Here is a 26018-nt window from a genome sequence, read left to right as displayed (position 1 = left end):
ATGTAGCTTTTTTTTCTTGCAATTTAATTAGCTCAATCACATATCATTGAAAATTGATAACAAATTACATACACCACCCTCCAGGTTTTAGAATTTACAGATCGAACCCTTGCAATGCTTTTCACCTTCCATCAACTCATGTCCTACGTTTGAAACAACTCCTAATATTTCAGTTACAACTCATATTGCAATGAATCAATGACGTGTTTGTTATCTCTTTTTCACCTTTTGCAATCCTTAAACTTTTTATTTTTGATTTGTGTCACGTATTTTTAATGCTTTTGACATGATGTGTTGTTTGGACAAAATCTCAGCCGTCTGTTGGCGTCCCAACAAATCCGAGTTTTTTAATATTAAATTTCGCGTGGATGGGTCAACAACATAGCCTTGACCAGGCATCCATTCTAGCAACTGAAGTAGAAGATCCTTCTTTTCTGGTTGAGCTAAGTAGCGCGATATTGCCATGGAAAACAAACCCTAAGATACAAGTAAACCCATTAAGCCATGTATTAAGTGCTTGAAATTAACTTAAGAAACAATGTTATGTCTACAATTAATTACCTGACCAATGTTATAGCCCGAGTTGTGGATAGCCTTCATCACATCATTTATCAAATTTATATTCCCAAATCTCATAAACGAACTAGCAAATCTCTTCAAAGCAGGTCGAGAGATCAACCTTGAATTGTCCTAAATATTATAATAAATCATATACATTAACAAGTGAAATCAAGAAAATATCTATTTTTTTATAAATGAAAAATAATGTTACCTTGAACACAACATATGCGTCTTTATAAAGTCGTCCAGCTATGAGGATGTAAAGAATCTTCTCATGAAGATCCTTGCACATTGGTTTCTTGCTGTATCTCAACATATTGTAGATAGTATATGCTTCTGAGTGGGCCCCGGTTTTACCAAGATGAAACATTAAATTGGAACAAAGTTCCTATTAATACACAATGTGTTAAGTCAAACCTATGCAAAATTTCAGGTAGCAATATAAATTTATTTAAAAAAAAAAAAGAGAGTGAAAATAGAGAAAAGGGAAACATACTTCATCTGGTTGTTGGCCTCTTTTATGCATATCTTCCATGGTCTTAAAAGCAAGCATATATAACTTCTCTTTAGCAAAATACTTTATCAGAATATGAAAAGTATTTCGATCAGGATTAATTGCCAATTCATCCATTTTCTTCATCAGATTCATCACATTCTCCATTTCTCCACTTCTACAATAGGCACACAGCATTGTATTCAATATAACCACATCATATTTTTCATATTTGGCTTCAAATTCTAATGCTGATTCCTTTGCATCTTCAAGGAGCCCATGTTTACAGAAGGCTGAAATCATAATGCTGTAGGAATAACCATCTGGGGATCATTTCAGAATGAAATAATTAGATTCAAAAACTTCACAAGTCAAGTTAATGGAAACTTTTTTTTTATTCAAGAAGAACCACCTGTTTTCACATTTTTTCTCTTCATTTCAATAAAAACCAACTTAGCTTCATCAATTTGTCCAGCTTTTGATAGTGCATCCATTAGCAAACAGTATGGCATCTATAAATGAAATTACAATGCTTTGTAAACAATCATTTAGGCAAAAATTAAGATCGACTTATATGCTTTTTCTTTTTCTTTTAAACTTTTTACAAAATTGCCCTTTTGTATTACCTCTTCTTCGGCATAGCCAAGGGCTTCTAGTTCATTTAGCAACTCTCTTGACTTCTCAAACAAGCCTCCTCTAACATACACCTTCAATAAAGTTGTCAAAACAACCTGCAAATCTCCAAATTGTAAGCAAAATTATAAATTTATATTACAATGTTTGAAGGCAATGAAGCATATGAAACAAACCTTGTTTGGAACTAACCCTGTTGATCTCATCTCTCTAAGTATCTCCTCAGCTTTCTCATAGTTTCCATCCATTGAATAAGCATTAAGCAAAGAACTGTAATGAAACACATTAGGAACATGGCCTTCGATCTTCATTTGCTTAAAATAACTCTCTGCTTCTTTGCATTTGTTACATGAAGCACAAACAGATATAAGTGTCCCATAAATAACACTATCCATTTGTAAACCCTTGTACTTGATCTCCTGAACAAGATCTGTTGCTTTTTTATAACCATCTTGAACTTTAGCACAACCTGCAAGTAGCTATTAACAAAAAAAAGTTAATTTTGTGATCTGTGACTGTGACTGTGACTATGAGTCTGTGTCTGACTGTGACTGTGACTGATGTCAATGAGAGCTATAGGCATACCGTACTGTAAGTAATGACATCTGGTACTAAACCATCTTGTTTCATTTGATGAAAAAGTTGAAAGCTGTTCTCAAGTTTGCCACTTTTAATTAAACAACCAAGAACAGAATTACAAACAGATGGGTTGACTCGGGTTAATTTATCTTCTATTCCCTTGTATATTTCCAGTGCTTTATTAGGATGGAGGCTTTTCCCCATGAGCTTCATGTAACTACTATAAGAAGCAAAGTTAAGCTCCCCATTTTGCTGCATCCACTCAAAAAGCTGCAGTGTTTCCAAACAATTTCATATGTATTACATAGTATCATTTATTGGAAATGGATTTGAAACATGTAAGAAAATGTATGAACTGTAGATTAGTTCTTAAATGTTGGAAGTAGATATTGACTGTAAGAACACACATCAAGAGATGAAGCTACCACAAAAGTTTTTTTTTAGTTTTACATTAAGACTCATAGGTGGTGTTTCTTTATACTCAATGGACTTCATAAAGACAATACTAATCTGGTAAGCTATAAGGTTATAACTACACAAACACAATAATTAAGTTCAGTAAATTGAAAATGTGCATAGTATTGCATCTATTCATGAGGGTTAAAGGGTTGAGTTGGAAGAACCTGAGAAAGATCCTTCAATCTATTTTGCTTGCCAAAGTGGCGCATAACGAGATTGAGGTCCTGCACTTTCAGCACACCTCCTGACCTACATACCGGAAAAAAAAAAAATCATATAACATGCTAATTAGTTAAATTCCAAATTGGCATACATTTCATCAACTCGGATGAAATTTTTTATAACTGCGGACTTTATAGCAATTACTATTTACTAAATATAAGGGTATTAAGTTTGTAATCGAATCCATGCTAATTTTTCACTTCAAAATTGAGATAATTACCTCGAAAGAGCTAAATGTAAATCAGGGGATTGTTGAATATCATTAATAGCGGACTGTCTAGCTTGGTGGGAGATTGAGATGTATGTTTTGGATTTCGGGGAAGAACTGAATGATGGTCCATTGGGAGATTGACTTCGAAGTGTTGTACTGTTGTTGGCAGTAGTAGCAGAAGTTGCAGATGGAGACTGAGAATTCTTGATTGGTCTGGTTGAAAAGGGAAGTAGAGGTGGCGATACTGTAAGGAAAATTGTTTGAACCCGATGAGTAGGAACACGGAAAATCTCCATACTTATGTCAAATTAATGGTTGATTTGTTGATAGAAATGGGATTGGTGGTGCTCATAGGAAGAACACAGGAGAGGATCGTCAAATTTTTTGGGAAAGATTTTGGATGGGTTTAATGATTAATCCAAAAAGATGCAAAAATAGCCCCTAGAGTATGTATTTATATCAGTTTGACCGCTCATGTCTTTAAAAACACAATTCAAGACCCCTTCGTTGACACCACTACTAGTCTTCTACTTTTATGGTTTAATAGTTTAGAGGTAACTCGTTTTATAATATTTTGTTAGAACTATTCACTAAAATATCATATTTGAAACCCCACTAAACCAAAATAATTACATTTTAATAATTTATAAGAAAATAATCATCAATATAACAAAATACATCGTGAATTTGCGAGACATCTCTTTCTAATCTTTCTACCTAATATAAACCTCTCTAAATTGTCACTTGTCATTCTTTTACACTTCCTTTGTGCCACGTGTCCACTTTTTGTTCACCATAATTTTCTTTTCCCGCTCATAAACTCATAAACTCTGCTTATCAATTGTTTTCCCGCTCAACCCATATATCTATCTCATTTGAATTCTCTAAATTGTCTCCCTGAATATCTCCTCAATTTATGCATAAATTTATGACTAATTTACTAATTTCTCATTTAGTCTCATATTTCAATTTCAATTTGAGGCGAAGACAAAGATCTGTTTTCAATTTAAGGAGAATGACGGTGCTTCTCTTTCTCTCTCTCTCTCTCTCTCTCTCTCTCTCTCTCTCTCCACCACCCCTATTTCATCGTTGTTTACTGTCGAGAACACCATCACCGGCTGCTTGCAAGTCTTCGTGAACCTAACCCTAAAAAAGCAGGGCTATAATCTACTGATGGGAAGGTTTTTCGATCTTTTATCTTTATCTCTATTTTGTGCACCTTTTCAATCTGCAGAAAGACATAATCACCAGAAGATGCCGTCGTAGATGCTCTCCGCTCTGCTAACTTCAATGGTTATGCAACAAAAGGCGATTCTCATCAAGCAAGAAGGTATTAATTAATGTTATCCCATTCGTCCTACCGATCCTTTTGTTAGTTTGATACTTTGATTCAAAATCGAAATCCATATCCGTTACTGGTAAATCATCATCAAATGTTTGTTACTTCTGTGATTTAACCTTTGAATCATTGATTTATATTTCTTCATTTGTTGAATAAATTGGTATGCCTAAATAGTGTTTACATTCTTATTTATATCCCCATATAGCTTATTTGTTGTAAGTATACATAATTGAATAATTTACTTTTTTATAATGAGGATGTTTTTATCTTCTTATTGAAAACTAAATGGAACAAGAGGTCAGACTATCTTCCATTTATATGAAATGAAACTAAGCACAATTAAGCTATTTATTTATTTTTCTTATTCATGGTTTGGTGATCCATGTGTCTTTGTTCACTAGGCTTTGGTGAGTTGCAGCTCGAATGTTTTTGTCAGGATCACCAAAACGTAAGTTATATATTATAAAGTTAAATTTATTTGAAAAAAAATCTAGATGTATATTGATAAATTTGATATGTTTGAACAGTGTATTACTATGCACAAATTTGGAAGGTGAAATATTGGTTGGGACAAAGCATTTGCAAGAGTTGACAGAGTTGTAAGTATTAAACTACAAGAAAATATCAAAAATTAACTCTACTGCTTCTACACTTAACACCCAACTATTAGTTTACTTTTAGGATGTCAAATTGAATTCACTCAACACACCGTTTCGATATGCTTTACTTTCAAGTTACTCGGCTTCTAATAAATTAACCTCATTGTATTTTTTTCATATAAATGTTAGAAATCTATATATATTTGAATATTGAATAAAAAAATTAAATGTGCTTCCATACAAGTAGTAGGTCCTTGCCTGATTCCTTTGAGCCCTTTAAGACATTATATGTCTTGGAATAAGATGATTTAACAAATAAACAGAATAAAGACTTGAAACAAGATTTCAATTACCATATTACATGATTGGCCAACCAAGTAGTCAAAGAGCTAAAAGTCTTACTTAACAGTCAAATATATGTGTGTACATAGGATATGTTTGTGTGTGTTATATGTTTCACAGTGGCCACTTATAATACACTATCCTTGACTTTCATTTCCTTGGTTTGTTTACTCATTCATTTCCAGCTGATGGATAATCATATTGTAGCCTTTTAACTTATGGTGATTTTTTTTTCTTTTTTATCTTTGTAATTGTTACGGTTAATATATGTTTGTAAACGGTGGTATATCTTTGACCAAATTTGTTACTAATTGATACAGCAACTGCAATATCACTAATGTTGGCTAGATTCTATGAAATTAGTCTTCAAATGTAATTCATGATATATTTTGTGTGTGCAATAATCATTGGTTGATTACCTTCAAGATACCATGGTAAAAAAAAACAAAGGATTTTGTGTCTATAAATGTTTTGAATCCATGGACATGTATAAAAACGTGCACATGAGATTTAAATGGTTGTGGTTTTAACAAAAGAGATGCAAGAAAAGAAAGTAGGAAACCATTTTGGTAGTTGGTAGTTGGACAATGTAAATTACTTTGGCACATACTTTGCTTGTGAATGATGATTCCAACTATCTTGCTTCTTGGTTATGCTTGGATCTGATTCTTTTTTTCTCCTTACCTCGAATAATTATTTTGTCGATTGTTTAGCTTATGTATCTCATCCTTTTTTTTAGGAAGGACATTGGTCTTGATTTTTAAAAATTTAAGGTTATGATTTTTTTTTAAATCATATGTTTTAAGAGAAACTTATGGAAGAAATACAAAATGTGAAACAAGAGAGTTGGAGGGAGCTATATCTTTTTTGATATATATATATATATATATATATATATATATATATATATATATATATATATATATATATATATATATATATTTGTATCCATGTTATAAAAGAATAAGATGTTTGTTTATTTTTACACTTTGTCTATTTTGTTTATTTGTGGTTTAGAAAGTGAACAAAGACAACCATATATAATTTTACTTTTGTTTAATTTTAATGTAGGAATTGATTAATGAAAGGAAAAATATTTGTTTATGTTTGTTAAATTGCAATATATAAGTTATGATTGATAGACGCTTTGAAATTAAAAAAAAAAAAAAAAAATGGTTGAAGACCTTCAAAAGTGAGGTTGTAGAGCACATTATGTTAAATGCACAAAATATGGTTGTAAAATTTGAAGTCGTTTAAAAAAAAATTACATTAATATGTATTTTAATAGTTATACAACTTTTTAAGTAAATATATATCTATTGCCTTATATTATTTTGAACCAAAAAATTTTCTATACTCCTAAACTAACATTTAATTTCACTTACCCTCGAAGAGAGGTCACCATCTACTGTTAGAGTATACAAACATTAAAATTGACAAATGAATGCCTTAATGATGATTATATGGTTTAAAAAATGTGTCAAATATATTTGTTACATTTTAATTTTTTAATAAAAAAAATTATGTTTTGATGTTTATTGGAGTACGAAATGTTTCCACAATAAGTAATCAAATAAAGGTAAATATCATGTCTTTTGAATATAAACTAATCGATTAAAAAATTCATTTTTGAAAATAAATTATTCATTTTCCCATTATTAGCAAAACATCTAATTTTTTCAAATCTATGATTAATGATTATGTTAATAAAATATTAATATTTTTTACTTGGAACCGTGGATTCCACGGATTATAACCTAGTAAAGTTCTAATAAAGTAAGCTCGTTAAATTTTTGTGATATACATTAATTCCGTAAACCTAGCTAATTTTCGTCTAATATGTCGTCACACTCTCGATAATACCTTTAAGGTGTTGTTTGTTTTTAGAAAAATGATTTACCAGGGTAATCATCTTTTAGACAATTTTTTTTATATATATTTAACCATTTAATTTATTATATGTATTTACATATTACCATTGTTACCGGTTATAACATGTTATATGTGACAATGGTAATATCTGAATACATTTAACAAGTTAAATATTATTTAAATATGAACAAAACGAAAAATTAATTATTATAATAAGTCATTTTCCTTATTTTTAATAGCGATTTAACTTTTCACATTTATTAGTATTGTTTTTTTTAAACGTTATTTTTAAAGTATCCATAATGTCCTAAGTATTAATTAAATATTGATCAATTCTGAACTTTACTTTATTAATATATTTTTGTTTTGTGAAATATTTTATATATCTCTTATTTTTTTCCTTTTGTTTTTAAGCATATACGATATTATTAAAGTAACTACTATCTAACAATAAAATCAAATAAATTAAATATTTAGCAAAATGTATGGAGGACCTTTAAAAAAAATAAAAATTATTACATAGCTAATATATATATATATATATATATATATATATATATATATATATATATATATATATATATATATATATATATAAGTTCGTCTTGTGCTTTAAGAATTAAGCAAAGTGCGATAGGAGGAATTTTGTGGATTTTTCCTTGATTTTTATGGATTTTAGTTTGAATTTTGGTGATTTTTGGTAAAGAAGAGAAGATGACGACCTCTTGGTGCCTCTTCTTTAATCCGAGTCATTGCTGGCTCAACCTTTTTAAGACACGTTTTGGACACCTAAGATTGTTATTGATGTGTGTGAAACAAACTAGTTTTAATCATACTAACTTAGACACAAAATAAACACAAAAGGCAGTGTACCTATCGATTAGTAATATAGTTCAAGCAAGTAGGGTATCGAACACAGGGAACGGTAAACAATTAAAATAAATATTAATATTATCTAAATAAAACAAGTAATAGAAAGGGGGTTTCTCTAGTTTTGCAAGACTAGAAACTTAAATACTTTACTAACACGCAAACTAAGCAACTAATAGCTAAGAAAACAAAGATCAACTAAATTCAATGATTAAAAAGGCCTTCTGTTTAGGTTCGAATCATTTGTTCCCATGGATGATTTTATGGTAAATATATCGGATTAATTCTTCATTGGTTACCGACTAAAGTGATTAGATTCACATTCGCTATAGCTAATCCTTAGAAAACAGATTAATTCAAGCAATGACTAGTTGTCTAAATTAATGAATTTCCTAGTTTGTTGATTCGGGTTTAGAAAGACTTGTAATTAGCTAATCAAATTGGTTATTCAATTAACCTCTTGTTGATGGTGTATCACACAAGCTCACACACTAACTTACCTATCTTTTGATTAATTCTAGTTTCACATTCGTTATTCCTAGACATACAATTATGTGGTCACGTAATCATATGAAATTAGCAACTAAGAGATGTTCATACAACTTAATTACTGATTTATTAATAGAAGAATAGTTATTGTTAACACATAAGGTTCTTTAACAAGCTTAATAAAACATAATCACCAATTAAAATTAATCCTAATCAAATAATCAATCCATTTTCACAAATTCATCTACCTAAACAGAAGTTATGAGTTTTTAGCTCATGATTACAGTAGAAACAAGCACAAAAACAACATCAATTGGTAAAAACATAGTTTAAACAAGAGATTAGGTAAGAGTAAACTTGATTTTGACTTGATTCTCCTTAAAATTGAATGTAGGGTTGATTCCCTTGCTTCCCACGCTCCAGCAACACCTTTAGTCGACAATTGTCCTCCAATGGTTCATCTATATGCTAGGGTATTGATCTGAAAGTCCCTTTATATAGATTTTCACAAAACAGAGGCTACTCGGCGAGTCCAGTGACCTACTCGGCGAGTCTGTCACTTAAAACCCGTGTACGGCAAGTCAGCGCGTCCAGAATCGCGAAACTTCTGACCAATTCGGCGAGTTGATGGCCTACTCGCCGAGTCCATTTGGAATCAACATTTTCTCAAAACACGAAAGTCGTCCAAAATTGTGTCTAGTTTTCAGAACATTTTGAATCTCGTCAATCGGAGTTATGGTTCATGAGATATGACCAAAACACTGACGAGGGGTCAAGTTATCCAACAACATCCTTCTTTCTTCAAAATCCAATATCCAAGCCTCCAATCGCTAGTTCTGCTTCCTTTTCCTTCCGAGCATGTCATTATTGCTGAAAAATGAAATTCTAAACTAATTAAGCACCTTTTGTTCATTAAATGAGATAAAATCAACATAAAGTATTAAGTCCAGAAAACCCTAAGACGCAATTGTGAGGGATTTGAGTGCATTTGAACCTTGGAGAAGAGATTTTGGAGGAGATCTTGGAGAATTAGGAGGCTTGGAGCAAGGGGCTTTGCTAGGATTCGGATTTCTCTTCTGTTGGAGCTTCTTTTGAGGTATTATTTCGTTTCTTGGGTTGTTATTCATCTAGATTCATCATTTTGGAGTATTTGGAAAGAATAGCTTGTGATATTTTGAGTTTGGAGGTTAGAACATTTTGAATCTCGTCAATCGGAGTTATGGTTCATGAGATATGACCAAAACACTGACGAGGGGTCAAGTTATCCAACAACATCCTTCTTTCTTCAAAATCCAATATCCAAGCCTCCAATCGCTAGTTCTGCTTCCTTTTCCTTCCGAGCATGTCATTATTGCTGAAAAATGAAATTCTAAACTAATTAAGCACCTTTTGTTCATTAAATGAGATAAAATCAACATAAAGTATTAAGTCCAGAAAACCCTAAGACGCAATTGTGAGGGATTTGAGTGCATTTGAACCTTGGAGAAGAGATTTTGGAGGAGATCTTGGAGAATTAGGAGGCTTGGAGCAAGGGGCTTTGCTAGGATTCGGATTTCTCTTCTGTTGGAGCTTCTTTTGAGGTATTATTTCGTTTCTTGGGTTGTTATTCATCTAGATTCATCATTTTGGAGTATTTGGAAAGAATAGCTTGTGATATTTTGAGTTTGGAGGTTAGAACATTTTGAATCTCGTCAATCGGAGTTATGGTTCATGAGATATGACCAAAACACTGACGAGGGGTCAAGTTATCCAACAACATCCTTCTTTCTTCAAAATCCAATATCCAAGCCTCCAATCGCTAGTTCTGCTTCCTTTTCCTTCCGAGCATGTCATTATTGCTGAAAAATGAAATTCTAAACTAATTAAGCACCTTTTGTTCATTAAATGAGATAAAATCAACATAAAGTATTAAGTCCAGAAAACCCTAAGACGCAATTGTGAGGGATTTGAGTGCATTTGAACCTTGGAGAAGAGATTTTGGAGGAGATCTTGGAGAATTAGGAGGCTTGGAGCAAGGGGCTTTGCTAGGATTCGGATTTCTCTTCTGTTGGAGCTTCTTTTGAGGTATTATTTCGTTTCTTGGGTTGTTATTCATCTAGATTCATCATTTTGGAGTATTTGGAAAGAATAGCTTGTGATATTTTGAGTTTGGAGGTTAGAACATTTTGAATCTCGTCAATCGGAGTTATGGTTCATGAGATATGACCAAAACACTGACGAGGGGTCAAGTTATCCAACAACATCCTTCTTTCTTCAAAATCCAATATCCAAGCCTCCAATCGCTAGTTCTGCTTCCTTTTCCTTCCGAGCATGTCATTATTGCTGAAAAATGAAATTCTAAACTAATTAAGCACCTTTTGTTCATTAAATGAGATAAAATCAACATAAAGTATTAAGTCCAGAAAACCCTAAGACGCAATTGTGAGGGATTTGAGTGCATTTGAACCTTGGAGAAGAGATTTTGGAGGAGATCTTGGAGAATTAGGAGGCTTGGATCAAGGGGCTTTGCTAGGATTCGGATTTCTCTTCTGTTGGAGCTTCTTTTGAGGTATTATTTCGTTTCTTGGGTTGTTATTCATCTAGATTCATCATTTTGGAGTATTTGGAAAGAATAGCTTGTGATATTTTGAGTTTGGAGGTTAGAACATTTTGAATCTCGTCAATCGGAGTTATGGTTCATGAGATATGACCAAAACACTGACGAGGGGTCAAGTTATCCAACAACATCCTTCTTTCTTCAAAATCCAATATCCAAGCCTCCAATCGCTAGTTCTGCTTCGTTTTCCTTCCGAGCATGTCATTATTGCTGAAAAATGAAATTCTAAACTAATTAAGCACCTTTTGTTCATTAAATGAGATAAAATCAACATAAAGTATTAAGTCCAGAAAACCCTAAGACGCAATTGTGAGGGATTTGAGTGCATTTGAACCTTGGAGAAGAGATTTTGGAGGAGATCTTGGAGAATTAGGAGGCTTGGAGCAAGGGGCTTTGCTAGGATTCGGATTTCTCTTCTGTTGGAGCTTCTTTTGAGGTATTATTTCGTTTCTTGGGTTGTTATTCATCTAGATTCATCATTTTGGAGTATTTGGAAAGAATAGCTTGTGATATTTTGAGTTTGGAGGTTAGAACATTTTGAATCTCGTCAATCGGAGTTATGGTTCATGAGATATGACCAAAACACTGACGAGGGGTCAAGTTATCCAACAACATCCTTCTTTCTTCAAAATCCAATATCCAAGCCTCCAATCGCTAGTTCTGCTTCCTTTTCCTTCCGAGCATGTCATTATTGCTGAAAAATGAAATTCTAAACTAATTAAGCACCTTTTGTTCATTAAATGAGATAAAATCAACATAAAGTATTAAGTCCAGAAAACCCTAAGACGCAATTGTGAGGGATTTGAGTGCATTTGAACCTTGGAGAAGAGATTTTGGAGGAGATCTTGGAGAATTAGGAGGCTTGGAGCAAGGGGCTTTGCTAGGATTCGGATTTCTCTTCTGTTGGAGCTTCTTTTGAGGTATTATTTCGTTTCTTGGGTTGTTATTCATCTAGATTCATCATTTTGGAGTATTTGGAAAGAATAGCTTGTGATATTTTGAGTTTGGAGGTTAGAACATTTTGAATCTCGTCAATCGGAGTTATGGTTCATGAGATATGACCAAAACACTGACGAGGGGTCAAGTTATCCAACAACATCCTTCTTTCTTCAAAATCCAATATCCAAGCCTCCAATCGCTAGTTCTGCTTCCTTTTCCTTCCGAGCATGTCATTATTGCTGAAAAATGAAATTCTAAACTAATTAAGCACCTTTTGTTCATTAAATGAGATAAAATCAACATAAAGTATTAAGTCCAGAAAACCCTAAGACGCAATTGTGAGGGATTTGAGTGCATTTGAACCTTGGAGAAGAGATTTTGGAGGAGATCTTGGAGAATTAGGAGGCTTGGAGCAAGGGGCTTTGCTAGGATTCGGATTTCTCTTCTGTTGGAGCTTCTTTTGAGGTATTATTTCGTTTCTTGGGTTGTTATTCATCTAGATTCATCATTTTGGAGTATTTGGAAAGAATAGCTTGTGATATTTTGAGTTTGGAGGTTAGAACATTTTGAATCTCGTCAATCGGAGTTATGGTTCATGAGATATGACCAAAACACTGACGAGGGGTCAAGTTATCCAACAACATCCTTCTTTCTTCAAAATCCAATATCCAAGCCTCCAATCGCTAGTTCTGCTTCCTTTTCCTTCCGAGCATGTCATTATTGCTGAAAAATAAAATTCTAAACTAATTAAGCACCTTTTGTTCATTAAATGAGATAAAATCAACATAAAGTATTAAGTCCAGAAAACCCTAAGACGCAATTGTGAGGGATTTGAGTGCATTTGAACCTTGGAGAAGAGATTTTGGAGGAGATCTTGGAGAATTAGGAGGCTTGGAGCAAGGGGCTTTGCTAGGATTCGGATTTCTCTTCTGTTGGAGCTTCTTTTGAGGTATTATTTCGTTTCTTGGGTTGTTATTCATCTAGATTCATCATTTTGGAGTATTTGGAAAGAATAGCTTGTGATATTTTGAGTTTGGAGGTTAGATCTGGGGTTGCTACTTCAGATCTGGAATGGAGAAGGTCTAGAGTGCATTAAATCCCTATCTTGAGTGATTGGTGAAGCCATCTTGTCCCAAACCCTAACCCTAGAGCGTTATATGCTTAGATCTCTTTGGATTCACGTAAAGTTTGCCACTTTACGTGATGGATGAGTTGTATAAGGGTAGATCTATGTTTTGGATCATCTGCATGGCTTGAAAAGCTTCTATATGGGTTAAGATCTAGATGCACTCAGCAAGTTACAAAGGTGTACTCGGCGAGTTGCTTGAAGATGGATTGGCACTCGACAAGTTGGACGAACAACTCGACGAGTAGGTTGAAGATGACCTTGGACTCGGCAAGTCTGTTCTTGGACTCGGCGAGTCTGGTCGTGAGGTCCAAACTTCGTCTGGTGGAGCCATGAATCAGTGATTCAAGGGAGGTCTCGGCGAGTGAGTGCGAGGGGACTCAGAGTCATGGGACTCGGGTTGACTCGGCGAGTAGAGTTAGTCAAGAGGTTGACTTTGACCAAGGGTTGCCCAGTTGACTTCCAGGGACATTTTGGTAATTGTTGTCTTTTGTTTGAGTTCAGTGTTGGTGTTGGCTAGTGGTGGAGAACGTATCAGTGGTCGGAGCATCTTGGTCTTATCTTTCAGACTGCAGTTGCGAGGTAAGTTATCCTCACTATATCAACAGGGTCTAAGGCACCAAGGCCGACCCTTTATCGGATTGTAATCCGGTTATTGTTGTTATGTTGTTGCTTTACTATGTTTGCATCCTGGTAGTTAGGATGGTATATGTTAGAGATCTGGTTAAGGTCGGTATCCTGGTATCTAGGATGATGCTATGCTAGTGACCGGTTAGGTCGGTATCCTGCTTAGAGTATGTCATGTTATGTGATCTGCTAGATCGGTTTGATTGGATGTGAATTGTTATATGATTGTATGGTTATGTGCACATGGTTGTTTGACTGGGGGTGGGTTGAGGTGGGTCATGCTTTGTGTTGTAGGCCAACATACCCAGGGAGGACCGGTTATCCCGAAGGCCCAATGAGCGGTTCATAGGTTGTAGGCCCCACGAGGGCGGACCAGACGTGCCGAGGCTCGGAGAGTGGACCAGGCCGACTGAAGGCCCGATATAGGCGGACCAGTCATACTGTAGACTTTGAGGGTGGACCAGGCGGACTGAAGGCCCGATATGGGGGGACCAGTCATAATGTAGACTCGGAGGGTGGACCAGGTGGACTGAAGGCCCGATACGGCGGACCAGTCACGCAGTAGACCCGAAGTGCATGGCTGTTCTGTTCGGTTATGATATGTTATGCGTGGTATATGTGGTTGGTATTTTGGGGGTATCTCACTAAGCTTTCAGGCTTACAGTTGTGGTTTAATGTTTTTCAGGTTCTTCGGGAGACCGTGGCAAGGCAAAGGCGTGATCGTACCGCTCCTCATGATTATGTTTTATGATCTGGTTCTGGGAAGACTCTGATAATGATTGTATTGAAAACTTTTTTGTAATAACATTATGAAAATGGGTTGTTTTTGAAAAGTTAAAATTGATTGAAATTTTTATGGTCGTTACAGGCACCTAGTTTCATTTCACGGTTTCCCAATATACGGTTGTAATCCACTACATGTGTTAGCTTCTTTTACACACTTCAAATCCCTTTTTAGTAAATTCTATAAAAAAAAATCGGGGTTTCCATACCTCATCACCGCTTTATCTTAATTTGTTTCCTCCTATCATACCTCCACCATGAATTTCTGCTTAAACCTCTATCACTCAATCCCATGTTGTCTCCTTTCTTTCTTCATGCTGATATCTTTTGTGGAGCGGTTGCAATCGAAAAAATCACAACTTTCCACTTCTTCTATTCATACTTCTCTTTAATTTGTAGAAAGAGATTTCAGTTTTGTTTCTTTTTGTCGAGCAAAATCAAGCTAGATGCCACCGGTGGTTGGAAGCCTAAATTTTCTAGTATCGCCAGAACAGATCTACACGCCTCTAACATCCTCAATATGATGCAAATTACCTATATGTATATTCAACCTTTTGCCTTATGTTGCACCACATACCCTACCAATGTTTTATGACTTTTCTACATGTAATCCACCACCCACTTCTATCTTCACTCTAGAAGATTAGGTCGATTAGACACCTCTATTCACCTCTCTCTCTCTCTCTCTCTCTCTCTCTCTGATAACCATATGATCTCCAAGCGTTCTTTACATTTTTGTATGAACAAAGAGAACTGAATGCCAACTCATGCATTGACAGTCCTTAAAATCTATCATCTTCGGATGACATGTCATCGATTATTTGTTCATCTCTATACTCTACAGGTTCTTACGATTCATACAATCTTAAATCTATACATGATTCCCCTTCTTTCTTCTTGTTTGCAAATTATTGTAAGCCCTTATTTCAATACGTAATAGACACAAGTATGTTGCATAAGGCTTTGTATAATCGTATTGTAAGTTATTTTATTTGCTTTTGGTTTTGTCAGAAGATGAAGATGATGGACGATCGGTTTCTCTGAAGAATAAATTGTTGTTGCAAATTGATCAAGTACAAGTGAGAGTAAACAACGATGTCTCGTTGGACACGATCACCTAATATTGTTATCATCTTCTTAATCGCTTGATGTTTTTTTTCTCTTTTCCTTTCCTCTTCTGTTTAAAACGATGTTTGAAGCGTCCACCACTTTTTTTTCTCCTATTGTGTGCATCAAATTTATACAGTTCACATGCGACCACCTTCCGAGCCATGGGCATCAAAGTCGATGCATGCTACCTCCCGATTTCAGTTACACTGATATTCGCCTTCTTCTGTAATGCCCCGATTCTCAAGTATGGGATTAAATGAAAGTTTATTTGGTTGGAAGATCTACTCGACGAGTTGGTTTCCTTACTCGTTGAGTAGCAGCGGGGTGGGATCGCACATTTAGTGGCCTACTCGCCGAGTCTATAAAGGGACTCGACGAGTAGGAGCTGGCAGATGAAACCCTAAATTTCGGGGTATTTCACCCTATTTAAAGGATCATTGGCCTTCCCCAGCCTCCCCTTCACTGCTTCTTGTCCTTTTAAAGTCCTAATCGTGTGTGTGTGTGCTCATTTTGTGCAGTCTTAAGCTTCGAGGAGGATTTTCTTGGAGAAAAGAGCTTGGAGATCAAGAATTCAGAAGCAAGGAGTTTGAAGGATCTGAAATCTATTGTATTTAGCATCTTCTGGAAGGTATAAATCGTTACCCTAACCTCATTTCATTCTAGATCCCCGATTTGGATGAATTCTAGGGTTTTCATGGTATGATTGGAAGCTATTCTTGTGTGCAAACTCAGATCTGAAGTTGTAACTTCAGAACTGAGTTCCTTTGGGCTTCTTACTCCATAAAGTTTCCAGCTTGAGCAAGAATGAGACTCTCCCAAGGTGTAAACCTCCATTAGAAGCATAGATTGGTCATTTAGGGTCTTTAGAACCTTGCATGTGCATAAAGTTTGCAACTTTACGTGATAAACATGCCTTGGAAGCTTGGATCTGTAATCTGGAGCCTTGCCAAGGCTTAAAAAGCGTCTACATGGATGAAGGTCTGCAAGGACTCGGTGAGTTGGATGAACAACTCGGCGAGCCCGATGAAGATGGCCATGAACTTGACGAGTTGGATGAACAACTCAGCGAGTCCGTTGAAGTTTGCCTTGAACTCGGCAAGTTGTTAGAAGACTCACGAGTCGGCTAGGGTTTCTCCCAATTCTTGGACACGTATGAACTCGACGAGTTAAAGGAGAACTCGACGAGCCAATCAAGGATTTCACGACTTCTCGAGTTTAGGAAGGACTCGACGAGTAGGTGAACTGCACTCGACGAGTCGAGTCAACATGGACTGTTGACTTTGACTGTGGACTTTGATTTTGACCAAGAGTTGACCAGTTGACTTCTGAGGGTATTCTGGTAATTTGGAGATTTATGAAAGAGGATTTTATGGTATATATAGGTAGTGAAGTTTGTGTTGGTGATCCGGGAGTTGAAGCATTCTAGTTTCAAACGTCAGTTGCGAGGTGAGTTCTCCTCATTATATCAACAGGGTCTACGACACCAAGGCCGGACCTTTATGATTTACATCCTAGTTTAGGATGGTTGCTATGTTAGATTACATCCTGGTTTAGGATGGTTACTATTCTAGTAATTTGTTTGTTTGATATCCTGGTTGTAGGAAGGTCTCTATGCTAGAGATTGGTTAGATATGTATGACTCTTCGTTATTGCATGCTAATGTACGATAATTATGTGCACATGTTTATTGGTATGGGGAAGGTTGAGGCGGGTCCTGCTACGTGTTATAGTGCCAAGACACCCCGGGCGGATCGGGTAGACTGCAGGCCCGGGCTGGGCAAATCTAGTCAGGTCGAAGGCCTAGCGAGCGGTTCGGATAGGCTGAAGGCCGGGGGGGGGGGGGGGGGGTCCAGACGTATCGATGGCTCAATGAGCGGTCCAGATAGGCTGAGGACCGGGAGTCGGTCCAGTCAGACTGATGGCTCATTATATATGTTGTTTGTTGTTTTCTTATATGTTTATACGATATGGTTATATATGTATAACGTTGGTATTTTGGGGAAACTTACTAAGCTTCAGGCTTACAGTTGTTGATTTTGTTTCAGGTACTTCTGATGACCGCGGGAAGACAAATGCGTGATCGTACAGCTCCTCATGCTTTACCTATGTCTCTGGGAAAACTATGATATTATACATTTTGAGAATAAAGTTGTAATGATTTTTAATGGTTTGAAATGTTTTAAAATTTTTAAATTCGTTTGAATTTTAAGAAAAAATGTTTATTAGCTTATGATTTTTAGGAAACACTGTTTTTAAAAAAAAATGTTTGGATAGAAAAAACTGCTTTTCAAAAGTAAAATAGTTAAAATGCTAAAAAATTAGGATTTTCCAGCTTTTTGAAAATTTTACTTTTTTATATCCAAAAAAATATTTTAAAAAGTGTTTTTTAAATACACAAATACTTTTTTTTATGGCTTTTTAAAAAGCTAAAAAATTAATAAGCTGTTCTGAAAATTTGTATTAAAAGATAATCTTTACTATATTATTAAACATATTGTTTGTTTCTTGAAATTTAAGAGGACAATACCTATTACCTGATGTACAATTTATCATCCAATACAACTACTCATGAATCCATTTACAAAATTACTTTGGAATTAAACAATATTTTTTATTCGTAGACGTCACAATCTCTCTCTAAAACCCTAAATCAGTCATCTTCATTGAGAAACCCTAAATCACAATTACCTCATTTACCGTAATCCTTCTTACGCATCTGTTACCACCACCATCTTGAATCTGGGTTTCATGTCGGCGTCCTCTTCATCAGTGATCGTAGCCTCTCAATGGTTATCGCCTAAACCTCCACCGTGATCAAGAAGAAATCATTTTTGCGTTTGGTTCATCAGGTCTGTTTATTTACCAATTTTATATTTTTTCTTTAAGGCAAACTGAAGCATACCATCTCTCATCTCTATCTCACTCGATCTATGTCTCTAAAAGAACCACATTACCACCTCTATTCTTTGTACAAATCTCAGGTAAAACTTCTTTTTTATCTCTTATATTGAAGAAATCGCAACTAGATTTCCCTTTGATCTATTATATTGAAGAAATTACAAATAATATTTCGTTTTCATCTCTATTCTTGGGCTTGAAGGGAAAGGAGAGTCCATGTTCTCTCTCGCCAGTTGACCAAGATTTCTTGGTACCGGTTTAAAAACCAATGAGGTACTTTTTGCTAATAATTTCAAACTTGTGTTTATTTGATGATTACTTTACTTATTGTTAACCGATTTTAGGTTTTAGATCTGATCGTATGTGATTTTGTCATTTTTAGTCACTACCTACTCTCGCTTATCTAATGAACCAAAAGATAAACGATTTTAAGGATTTTCAATGAACATGGCTTGGTTTGATTTTGGGGTTTTCATCAAGAACAAGTTTCTCCGTCTCCTCTTTTTCTAACCAAACCCTATGATTGATTATGTGGTCAAATCTTTCACAACCAACACCAACCGGATCAGTTTCATGGGTTTCTTGAACATGATGGGGATAGCTCCTTTTCTTTTGACTATGATGATTTTTTTTTTTCGAAAAAAGACTGATGAATTTGTTAGATCTACAAAATAATTTTTTCTTTTTGTAGGTTTAATGGTACATATCGTTTCTATACAATTCGAAAATTTGTGTGTGAACCAAGTCTTGCAAACATGGCTTCAGAAGCTCTGGACCTTATAAGTTGATATATGAAGGGTAATGTGGTGGTGTTTTTGTTTAACAGTGTGTGTGTGTGTGTGGGTTTGTCTTTACAAGTCCCAAATCCATTGTTTTATTGGTACTCAAAGGTAGTGTATTTCTTTCCTTTGGCATCAATCAATTGTTTTATTGTTGTTTGATTCATGTTATGAAACTGTATAATTGGTTTGTTGGTTGGTTAAATTATAATTACTATACTGTGTTTTGTCCTATCGTATTGGGTTATTTATCGGGTTTTTTTCCCATCTAATTATGTCTTGTATAAGATTTATTAACCCTTGGGCAAGTGCTTTTTAATTTCTTGCTTCTATCCTTACAAAGGTTTTGTTTTCATTGTAGAGCTTAATGATGGTCAAATTGAAAAGGGATCAAGATGTCTGATATTGAAGTCCATCAAACTAAAAGTAAGTTTGATAAAAAGTACAACATCATAATTTTTATAACTTGAGTTTGAGAATTCGAGAGTAAAAGAAATGGGGTGATCTTGATGTTCATAGGTTACAAAAAAAAAACTTCTGTTGTTTACCCCAAAAGAAAAAAGAATAAGAAAAAAAGTCAATGTTGAAAGTATTGCTGTCAAAACAAAAGACAATAGAAATAAATATTGTGGTGGTGTTGATATTGGCAATTTGGTGTTCTTAAAGCTTCACGTGGTGTTTCCAAAAGACAAAACAAAAAGAAAGGACTTTTGCTGTCAAATTAATCTTGTTCTATTTACACCTATATGAATTATTGGATCATACGAAACACAAATGGAGTTGTTTGAATGTGATGTCTTCAAGTTTCATCTATTACTGATTTTGACCAGTTTCTGAATTTAGTTGTGCTCTCATCATATTTTATGAATATGCCTTAATTTTTGTAAGTTTTTTGATATAAAAACAAGAAAGTTACAAATACAACAGGAGATCAATGTTGAGTTTGACATTTTAAACTAAAAGATTGACCATTCTACCCTTGATGCTTTTTAAAAGATTTTAACTGTTTAAACCTACAACACAAGAAGATTGACAAAAATACCCCTTTACACTTGACAGATTAAGACTTTTAACAGTTTTTAAGGTTTTAACAATTCATGATGGTTCTACCCTTATGCTTTTTAACCTGACAAATTTAACCAAATCAATCTAAATATAGGTTGAAATAGTTACCAAATAAACATGGTAAAATCGTGAAATGATTATTAATAGAAACAAACTAAAAAATAATAATATAAATGTAATTTATGTAAAAACAAGCCATGAAGAAAAAACACTTGATTTGCTTTACCACCAAATTAAATACTTATTTTTTTTAAACTTACTAATAGAAATAATAGAAATAATTGTTGAAAAAACTATACGCATCCGTCGCTTGGCGCGGGTAAATGGCTGGTTTATATTTATATGTTTTGTGGAATAAACGGATATATAAAATGATATTTCGCAGCGCAAGGGATTAGGGATGCAGTTCCGCAGTTCGGAAAGTGTACCTTGTTCGGCAAGGTGATATCCTATTCAGCTCACAGATTTGCTAGAATCTAGATGCGCTCGATTTCCTGTCTGATATTCACATTATCTTCTATACAATCGCCATCTACGATCTCTTTTTGCTAAGATTTCGTCTGATTGTAGTTTCATTCTAGGGCTTTTCTTCCTCGCCTTCAGTCAGAAGAGTTTACAGGGTTTAATTTTACTATATCATCGGAGCTGGGCGTGAAGGATGAACGGGATAAGTTTCGGCGTAGAGTTGTCGAAGCCGGAGGAGATGAGTGTGAAAGAGGATTGGTTGACAATTTTGAAGGGATTAGAACGTGAAGAAATCGAGGAGGTATTGTCTCAAACTTTTTGCGATCGTTGCAAGGTTAATTTGCATGCCCGAGTGCAATCCATTGCTAACCGTAAGTTTCGAGTTCCTCTTTGTCGAATTTCGCTTTAAAGAATTACAATTAAGTTGTTATTGAATGCGTATTTGTACGTGGATTAATCATTCGATTTATTTAACTTTGACCGAAGAAAGCTTCAATGTCTATTCATTCGTTACAATCTGCAATTAGGGTTCCAGAGATTTCCGTTTACCCAGAATCCCATAAAAACAACCTAACTAATGTCAATATCAACATATTTGTTTCAAATCTAAAATGGTTATGAGTTTTTTGAGTGTTTTTTCCGACTACATTAAAGTTCATAATAGGTATTTCGATATATAATGCTCTTATGTTATATTAGCAGCAAATTAATGTCGAAATCTTATCATCATGTTCCTTCTTGGTTAATATCTAGTTGCTTTACTGTGCAACTATAGTAGCATTATTTGAATTATACTTATTGCTTTCCAAATCCAAACCCTTAATCGATCTTGTTAAGCTTTTGTGACAAAAAAGCTCATACCTTTTATCATTTTGTACATTAATATAACTATCTATCCTTCTTCATATAACCTTTTATCTATTCAAAAGTTGAAACACAATCTAAATTCCCAATTTATTTTGACAGGAAAACGCACAAAAAAACTATCAATATCAAGTCCAGAGTCCACCATCTTAAACAATACTCCTGATAAATATATAGAATCTTACACCACAAGTATTCAAGAATCTTCAAGCAAGAGTGACTCATATAAAACCCCAGAAAACATTCACTCAAGAAACCAGAAACACTTTTCTAACAAGTTCTCAGTGAACAACAAACACCTGTCTTCATCAACACAATCAAAATCTGGTAAATCATTAGACGATGGAATACATGGATTCTCATCTATGGAAGATGATGACTTACACTCTGATGAGCAGAAAGAAATGGCAAGGTTTAGAAATATTGGAAGGAAGATCAACTTTGTACACTTTGAGAGGGTTTATGGGAAGAACATGAATATTCTTCAAGGGCTTGAACTCCACACTCAAGTCTTTAATCCCGAGGAGCAAAAAAAGATTGTTGAATCTGTTTACGAGTTTCAGCGTTTAGGCCAAAAGGGTCGCCTTAGAGGTTCATATTCTTCCTTTCTTCATTTTTCTTCATAAATTGTATATTTAAAAAGCTAAAATATATAAAATTGGATGTAATATTTTCAGCACGAACATATACCCAACCTACAAAGTGGATGCGAGGCAAAGGGCGCATTACAATTCAATTTGGCTGTTGCTATAATTACGCAGTGGTGTGTAAATTTTAAATATTTTTTTACTTTCTACATATGTATGTAGTTTAGTTATCTTTATTGAGTTTTTGTTATATTTTTTCAGGATAAAAATGGAAACCCTCCGGGAATAATTAGAGAAGAAGAAGTGGACCCTCTTCCTCAAGTATTCAAACAAATGATAAAAAGAATGGTTAGGTGGCATGTTCTCCCTCCAACATGCATCCCCAATAGTTGCATTGTGAATATATACGAAGAAGGCGATTGCATTCCTCCACATATCGATCACCATGACTTTGTTAGACCATTTTGCACCGCATCATTCTTGACCGAATGCAACATATTATTCGGCTCAAGCCTCAAGATTGTGGGTCCCGGAGAATTCACGGGCCCCGTTTCGATACCCTTACCTGTCGGGTACAAATACAAATACAATAACTGAATAACATCATAACATATCCTTTTTCTTTTTCTTTATTGTTATTAGATTAATATATTATATTATATGCCAAAAAACAATGATGTGATTTTTGAACTTTTTCTTAATCCAGATCGGTGCTTATATTGAAAGGTAACGGTGCTGATGTGGCGAAACATTGCGTCCCTGCTGTCCCGGCCAAAAGGTATGTAGTCGCAGTGTGGGAGTTTCAGTTCCAATGTTGATTACTTGATTAAACTCGATTCATAACCGAATTTGCATTTTTTGGTTGGATTGATTGATTGCAGGATTTCGATTACTTTTAGGAAAATGGATGAGAGGAAGATTCCATATGGATATGTAGCGGATCCTGAGCTACACGGTGTTCGACCTCTTTCTCTTTCTCTGAAAGCACCATCATCATCATCATCATCATCATCATCATCAGTTTTATCACAAACGGAAGAAACATCTCCGCCTTCTCCACCTCCTCGTGCTGTTTCAAAACCCAAGGCTCCGGCTTTTGTTGGTGGAGAAAACGATTTCCCGCCTTTAGGATTAGCTCTACAAAGGCGTTCTAACAAGAATGTTTCCAAGGCTTGAGGTTTTTATTTTTTTATTTTTTAGGTAGTGTCTGTTTAAGCTCATTATTTATTGTGTTGTATTTGTTACAATAATACTTGAATTGGGGAGGGAGGCTAACTCATATAATTCTATGTTCGAAAGTATAGACTAATGGAATAATCAAGGGTTATTGTGGGTGTTTAGTTTGACTCGGTTTACTTGATTACCTATGGATGTGCATGTTCTCATCATATTTTTATCCGCACCAACTACTTGATCAATTAACAAATTAATAAATCTTTGTTGCCTGGTTTGTTTTGATTTAGACCCAAAATGCTATATAAAGGATATACAAGACTCTGGATAGGGTCTTGATTTACCTTTTTCCATGTCAAAATCGTATGGAAATGTTTATATATTTTTTGGTTGTGGTTTTAGTTTCTTGCATATTTGGTTCTTGTGATACATTTTTGTTACAAAAGTGATATGAAAATGCTAATTTACTGACACCACCGCCGGAACCATTGTTGTTGTTCAACACGATCTTCAGATCTGGAGTTGTTGCTTTCAGATCTAGAGCCTTCTCCTTCAGATCTAGAACCTTTTCTTTCGGATCTAGAGCCTCCGCCTTTCGATCTGCCATCACGACTGTGCACAACCTCCTTCCACCGTCATCTATCTCACTAACACCAACAATGGCCTTTCATCAGCCACTTTTCTTCGTCGGAACACCTAGAAAACACTACACTCTATTTTGAAGTCTGAATCTGCTTCTTCTCCAGATCTCCGACGTTTCACATCTGATGAAGCACGAGAAAAACTTTCTGATTCGTTTCGCCGGAATAACAAATCTGAGGGAGCATGAAGCTCTTTCACCTCTAGATGTCCAACTACCTCCAGTGAAGATCGCCTGTATCTTCATTCACACCGGATATGATCAGATCTGATGTAGATCTAAGAATTTAGTGTTATTTTACAAAGGTTTTTCTTTCTATTTCATAATTTCCTCGTTGGATCTACATGATATCTGTTCTCCCACCGTTGGTGTCATCGTCGGAGTATCACAAATTAGAAATCACAATCATCATCTCAACCTACAGGTGCTAATCTTTAACTCATTTTGTTTCAAAAACTCTTGAACTTGTTTTTTTTCTCTGATCTGTTCCATCACCGACAAAATGTTTGTCGGATTTGTACCAAATTTGCTATGTGTTGCCTCCTTCTCTTCATCTCCATCTCTTATCTCTGGTCAAACAACCACCAAATCGACATTAGATCTGATTTGTTTGTGCATTTTCAATTTAGATCTGGTGTGTATAGGGTTCACATTGATGGTGTTCACAAAAGGAAGTTATGAAAAAATATGCACACAAGGTGTTTAATGAAATGCCTCAATGAAATTCAGTAAGTTATTCAACTGTGAATTTAGTCGTGAATGCATATTTTTTGTGTATTAAACTGTAATTTTATTGTATTAAACTTTGAATTTTGTGTATTAAGCTATTATATTTATGCTTAAAATTGTGAATTAAATGCATTAAGTTGTAAAATTTTCGTTTAAATTATAAATTGACTATATTAAGCTATGAAATTTGTATATTAAACTATGAATTAATTGTATTAAGCTGTGAATTTCGTATATTAAACCGTGAATTGACTCTATTAAAAGTTTTAAGTTGATAATATTGTTATAAATGAATACTTTTTTGTATTAAACTGTGAATTTTATGTATTAAGTTGTTTATTTTTGTGTTTTAAACTGTGAATTGATTGCATTAAGCTGTAAATTTCCTGTATTAAGTTGTTATTTTGTGTTTTAAACCATGAATTGACTGTATTAAATTGTGAATTGACTATATTAAATTGTGATTTTTTTATATTAAACTGTAAATTAATTGTATTAATATATGAATGAATTGACTGATATTAAACTGTAATTTTTTTATTATAAATTTTTTGTTTGCTTCTGAAATGTAAGATAGAAGAAACATTATACACATATATGATTTTATTTAATTTTTAATAAAGTATGTAAAACTTAAATTATGAATATTTGTGTAAATAAACTTTAAAAGAAGCACTAGTATATAAATCTAAAGGTATAAATAAGTTTTAAGTTAAGAATATGATTGTGAATGTATATCTTTGTCATTAAATTGTGAATCTTAATAATTATTAAAAGAGAAACCTAAATTCTAAAATGAAGAAATAATGACCCTTAATTGCTTTTCCATAGTAATTTTTCCACATTTGGATCTTTCTGCTGACATGTTTTTTTTCCATCTAAAAAAATTAGTATGCGATAATGAATCCATATATTTCAAATAAAATTAAAACAATTGCCATAAATGTTGTACTCTGTAAAATGAT

General features: G+C 34.4%; 2 protein-coding genes across 2 annotated transcripts; one reads left to right on the top strand and one right to left on the bottom strand.

Annotated features, from left to right (window-relative positions):
• EMB3103 (Pentatricopeptide repeat (PPR) superfamily protein) lies at positions 1 to 3567 on the bottom strand. The gene is made up of 10 exons (XM_078995852.1): positions 3168 to 3567; positions 2890 to 2974; positions 2273 to 2536; positions 1864 to 2166; positions 1681 to 1785; positions 1467 to 1566; positions 1058 to 1377; positions 773 to 949; positions 562 to 690; positions 1 to 477 (listed from the first exon to the last, which is right to left on the bottom strand). The coding sequence occupies exons 1-10, from the start codon at positions 3452 to 3454 to the stop codon at positions 247 to 249; spliced, it is 2001 nt and encodes a 666-aa protein (XP_078851978.1). The 5' UTR covers positions 3455 to 3567; the 3' UTR covers positions 1 to 246.
• Positions 3568 to 20982: 17415 nt separating this feature from the next.
• LOC145047555 (RNA demethylase ALKBH9B-like) lies at positions 20983 to 23851 on the top strand. The gene is made up of 7 exons (XM_078995850.1): positions 20983 to 21036; positions 21166 to 21431; positions 22027 to 22515; positions 22602 to 22687; positions 22773 to 23083; positions 23218 to 23289; positions 23393 to 23851. Exons 2-7 carry the CDS (start codon positions 21254 to 21256, stop codon positions 23685 to 23687), a joined length of 1431 nt encoding a protein of 476 aa, XP_078851976.1. The 5' UTR covers positions 20983 to 21036; positions 21166 to 21253; the 3' UTR covers positions 23688 to 23851.
• The last annotated feature ends 2167 nt before the right edge of the window (positions 23852 to 26018 follow it).

This window comes from Lactuca saligna, chromosome 5, assembly GCF_052625555.1.
Source record: "Lactuca saligna cultivar CGN05327 chromosome 5, ASM5262555v1, whole genome shotgun sequence".
NCBI lineage: Eukaryota > Viridiplantae > Streptophyta > Magnoliopsida > Asterales > Asteraceae > Lactuca > Lactuca saligna.
The sequence above is the reverse complement of the archived record's forward strand: the minus strand, read 5'-3'. Positions and strand labels throughout refer to the sequence as shown.

Excerpts from the sequence above, each read along its gene's own strand:
- LOC145047555 (XM_078995850.1), top strand. The coding sequence starts at position 21,254 with ATGAACGGGATAAGTTTCGGCGTAGAGTTGTCGAAGCCGGAGGAGATG. Across the intron at positions 22,688-22,772 it reads GTTGCTATAATTACGCAGTG|GATAAAAATGGAAACCCTCC; the intron begins GTGTGTAAATTT and ends ATATTTTTTCAG. Across the intron at positions 23,290-23,392 it reads CCTGCTGTCCCGGCCAAAAG|GATTTCGATTACTTTTAGGA; the intron begins GTATGTAGTCGC and ends GATTGATTGCAG.
- EMB3103 (XM_078995852.1), bottom strand. The coding sequence starts at position 3,454 with ATGGAGATTTTCCGTGTTCCTACTCATCGGGTTCAAACAATTTTCCTT. Across the intron at positions 1,786-1,863 it reads CAGGGTTAGTTCCAAACAAG|GTTGTTTTGACAACTTTATT; the intron begins GTTTGTTTCATA and ends GGAGATTTGCAG. Across the intron at positions 950-1,057 it reads GAGGCCAACAACCAGATGAA|GAACTTTGTTCCAATTTAAT; the intron begins GTATGTTTCCCT and ends GTGTATTAATAG.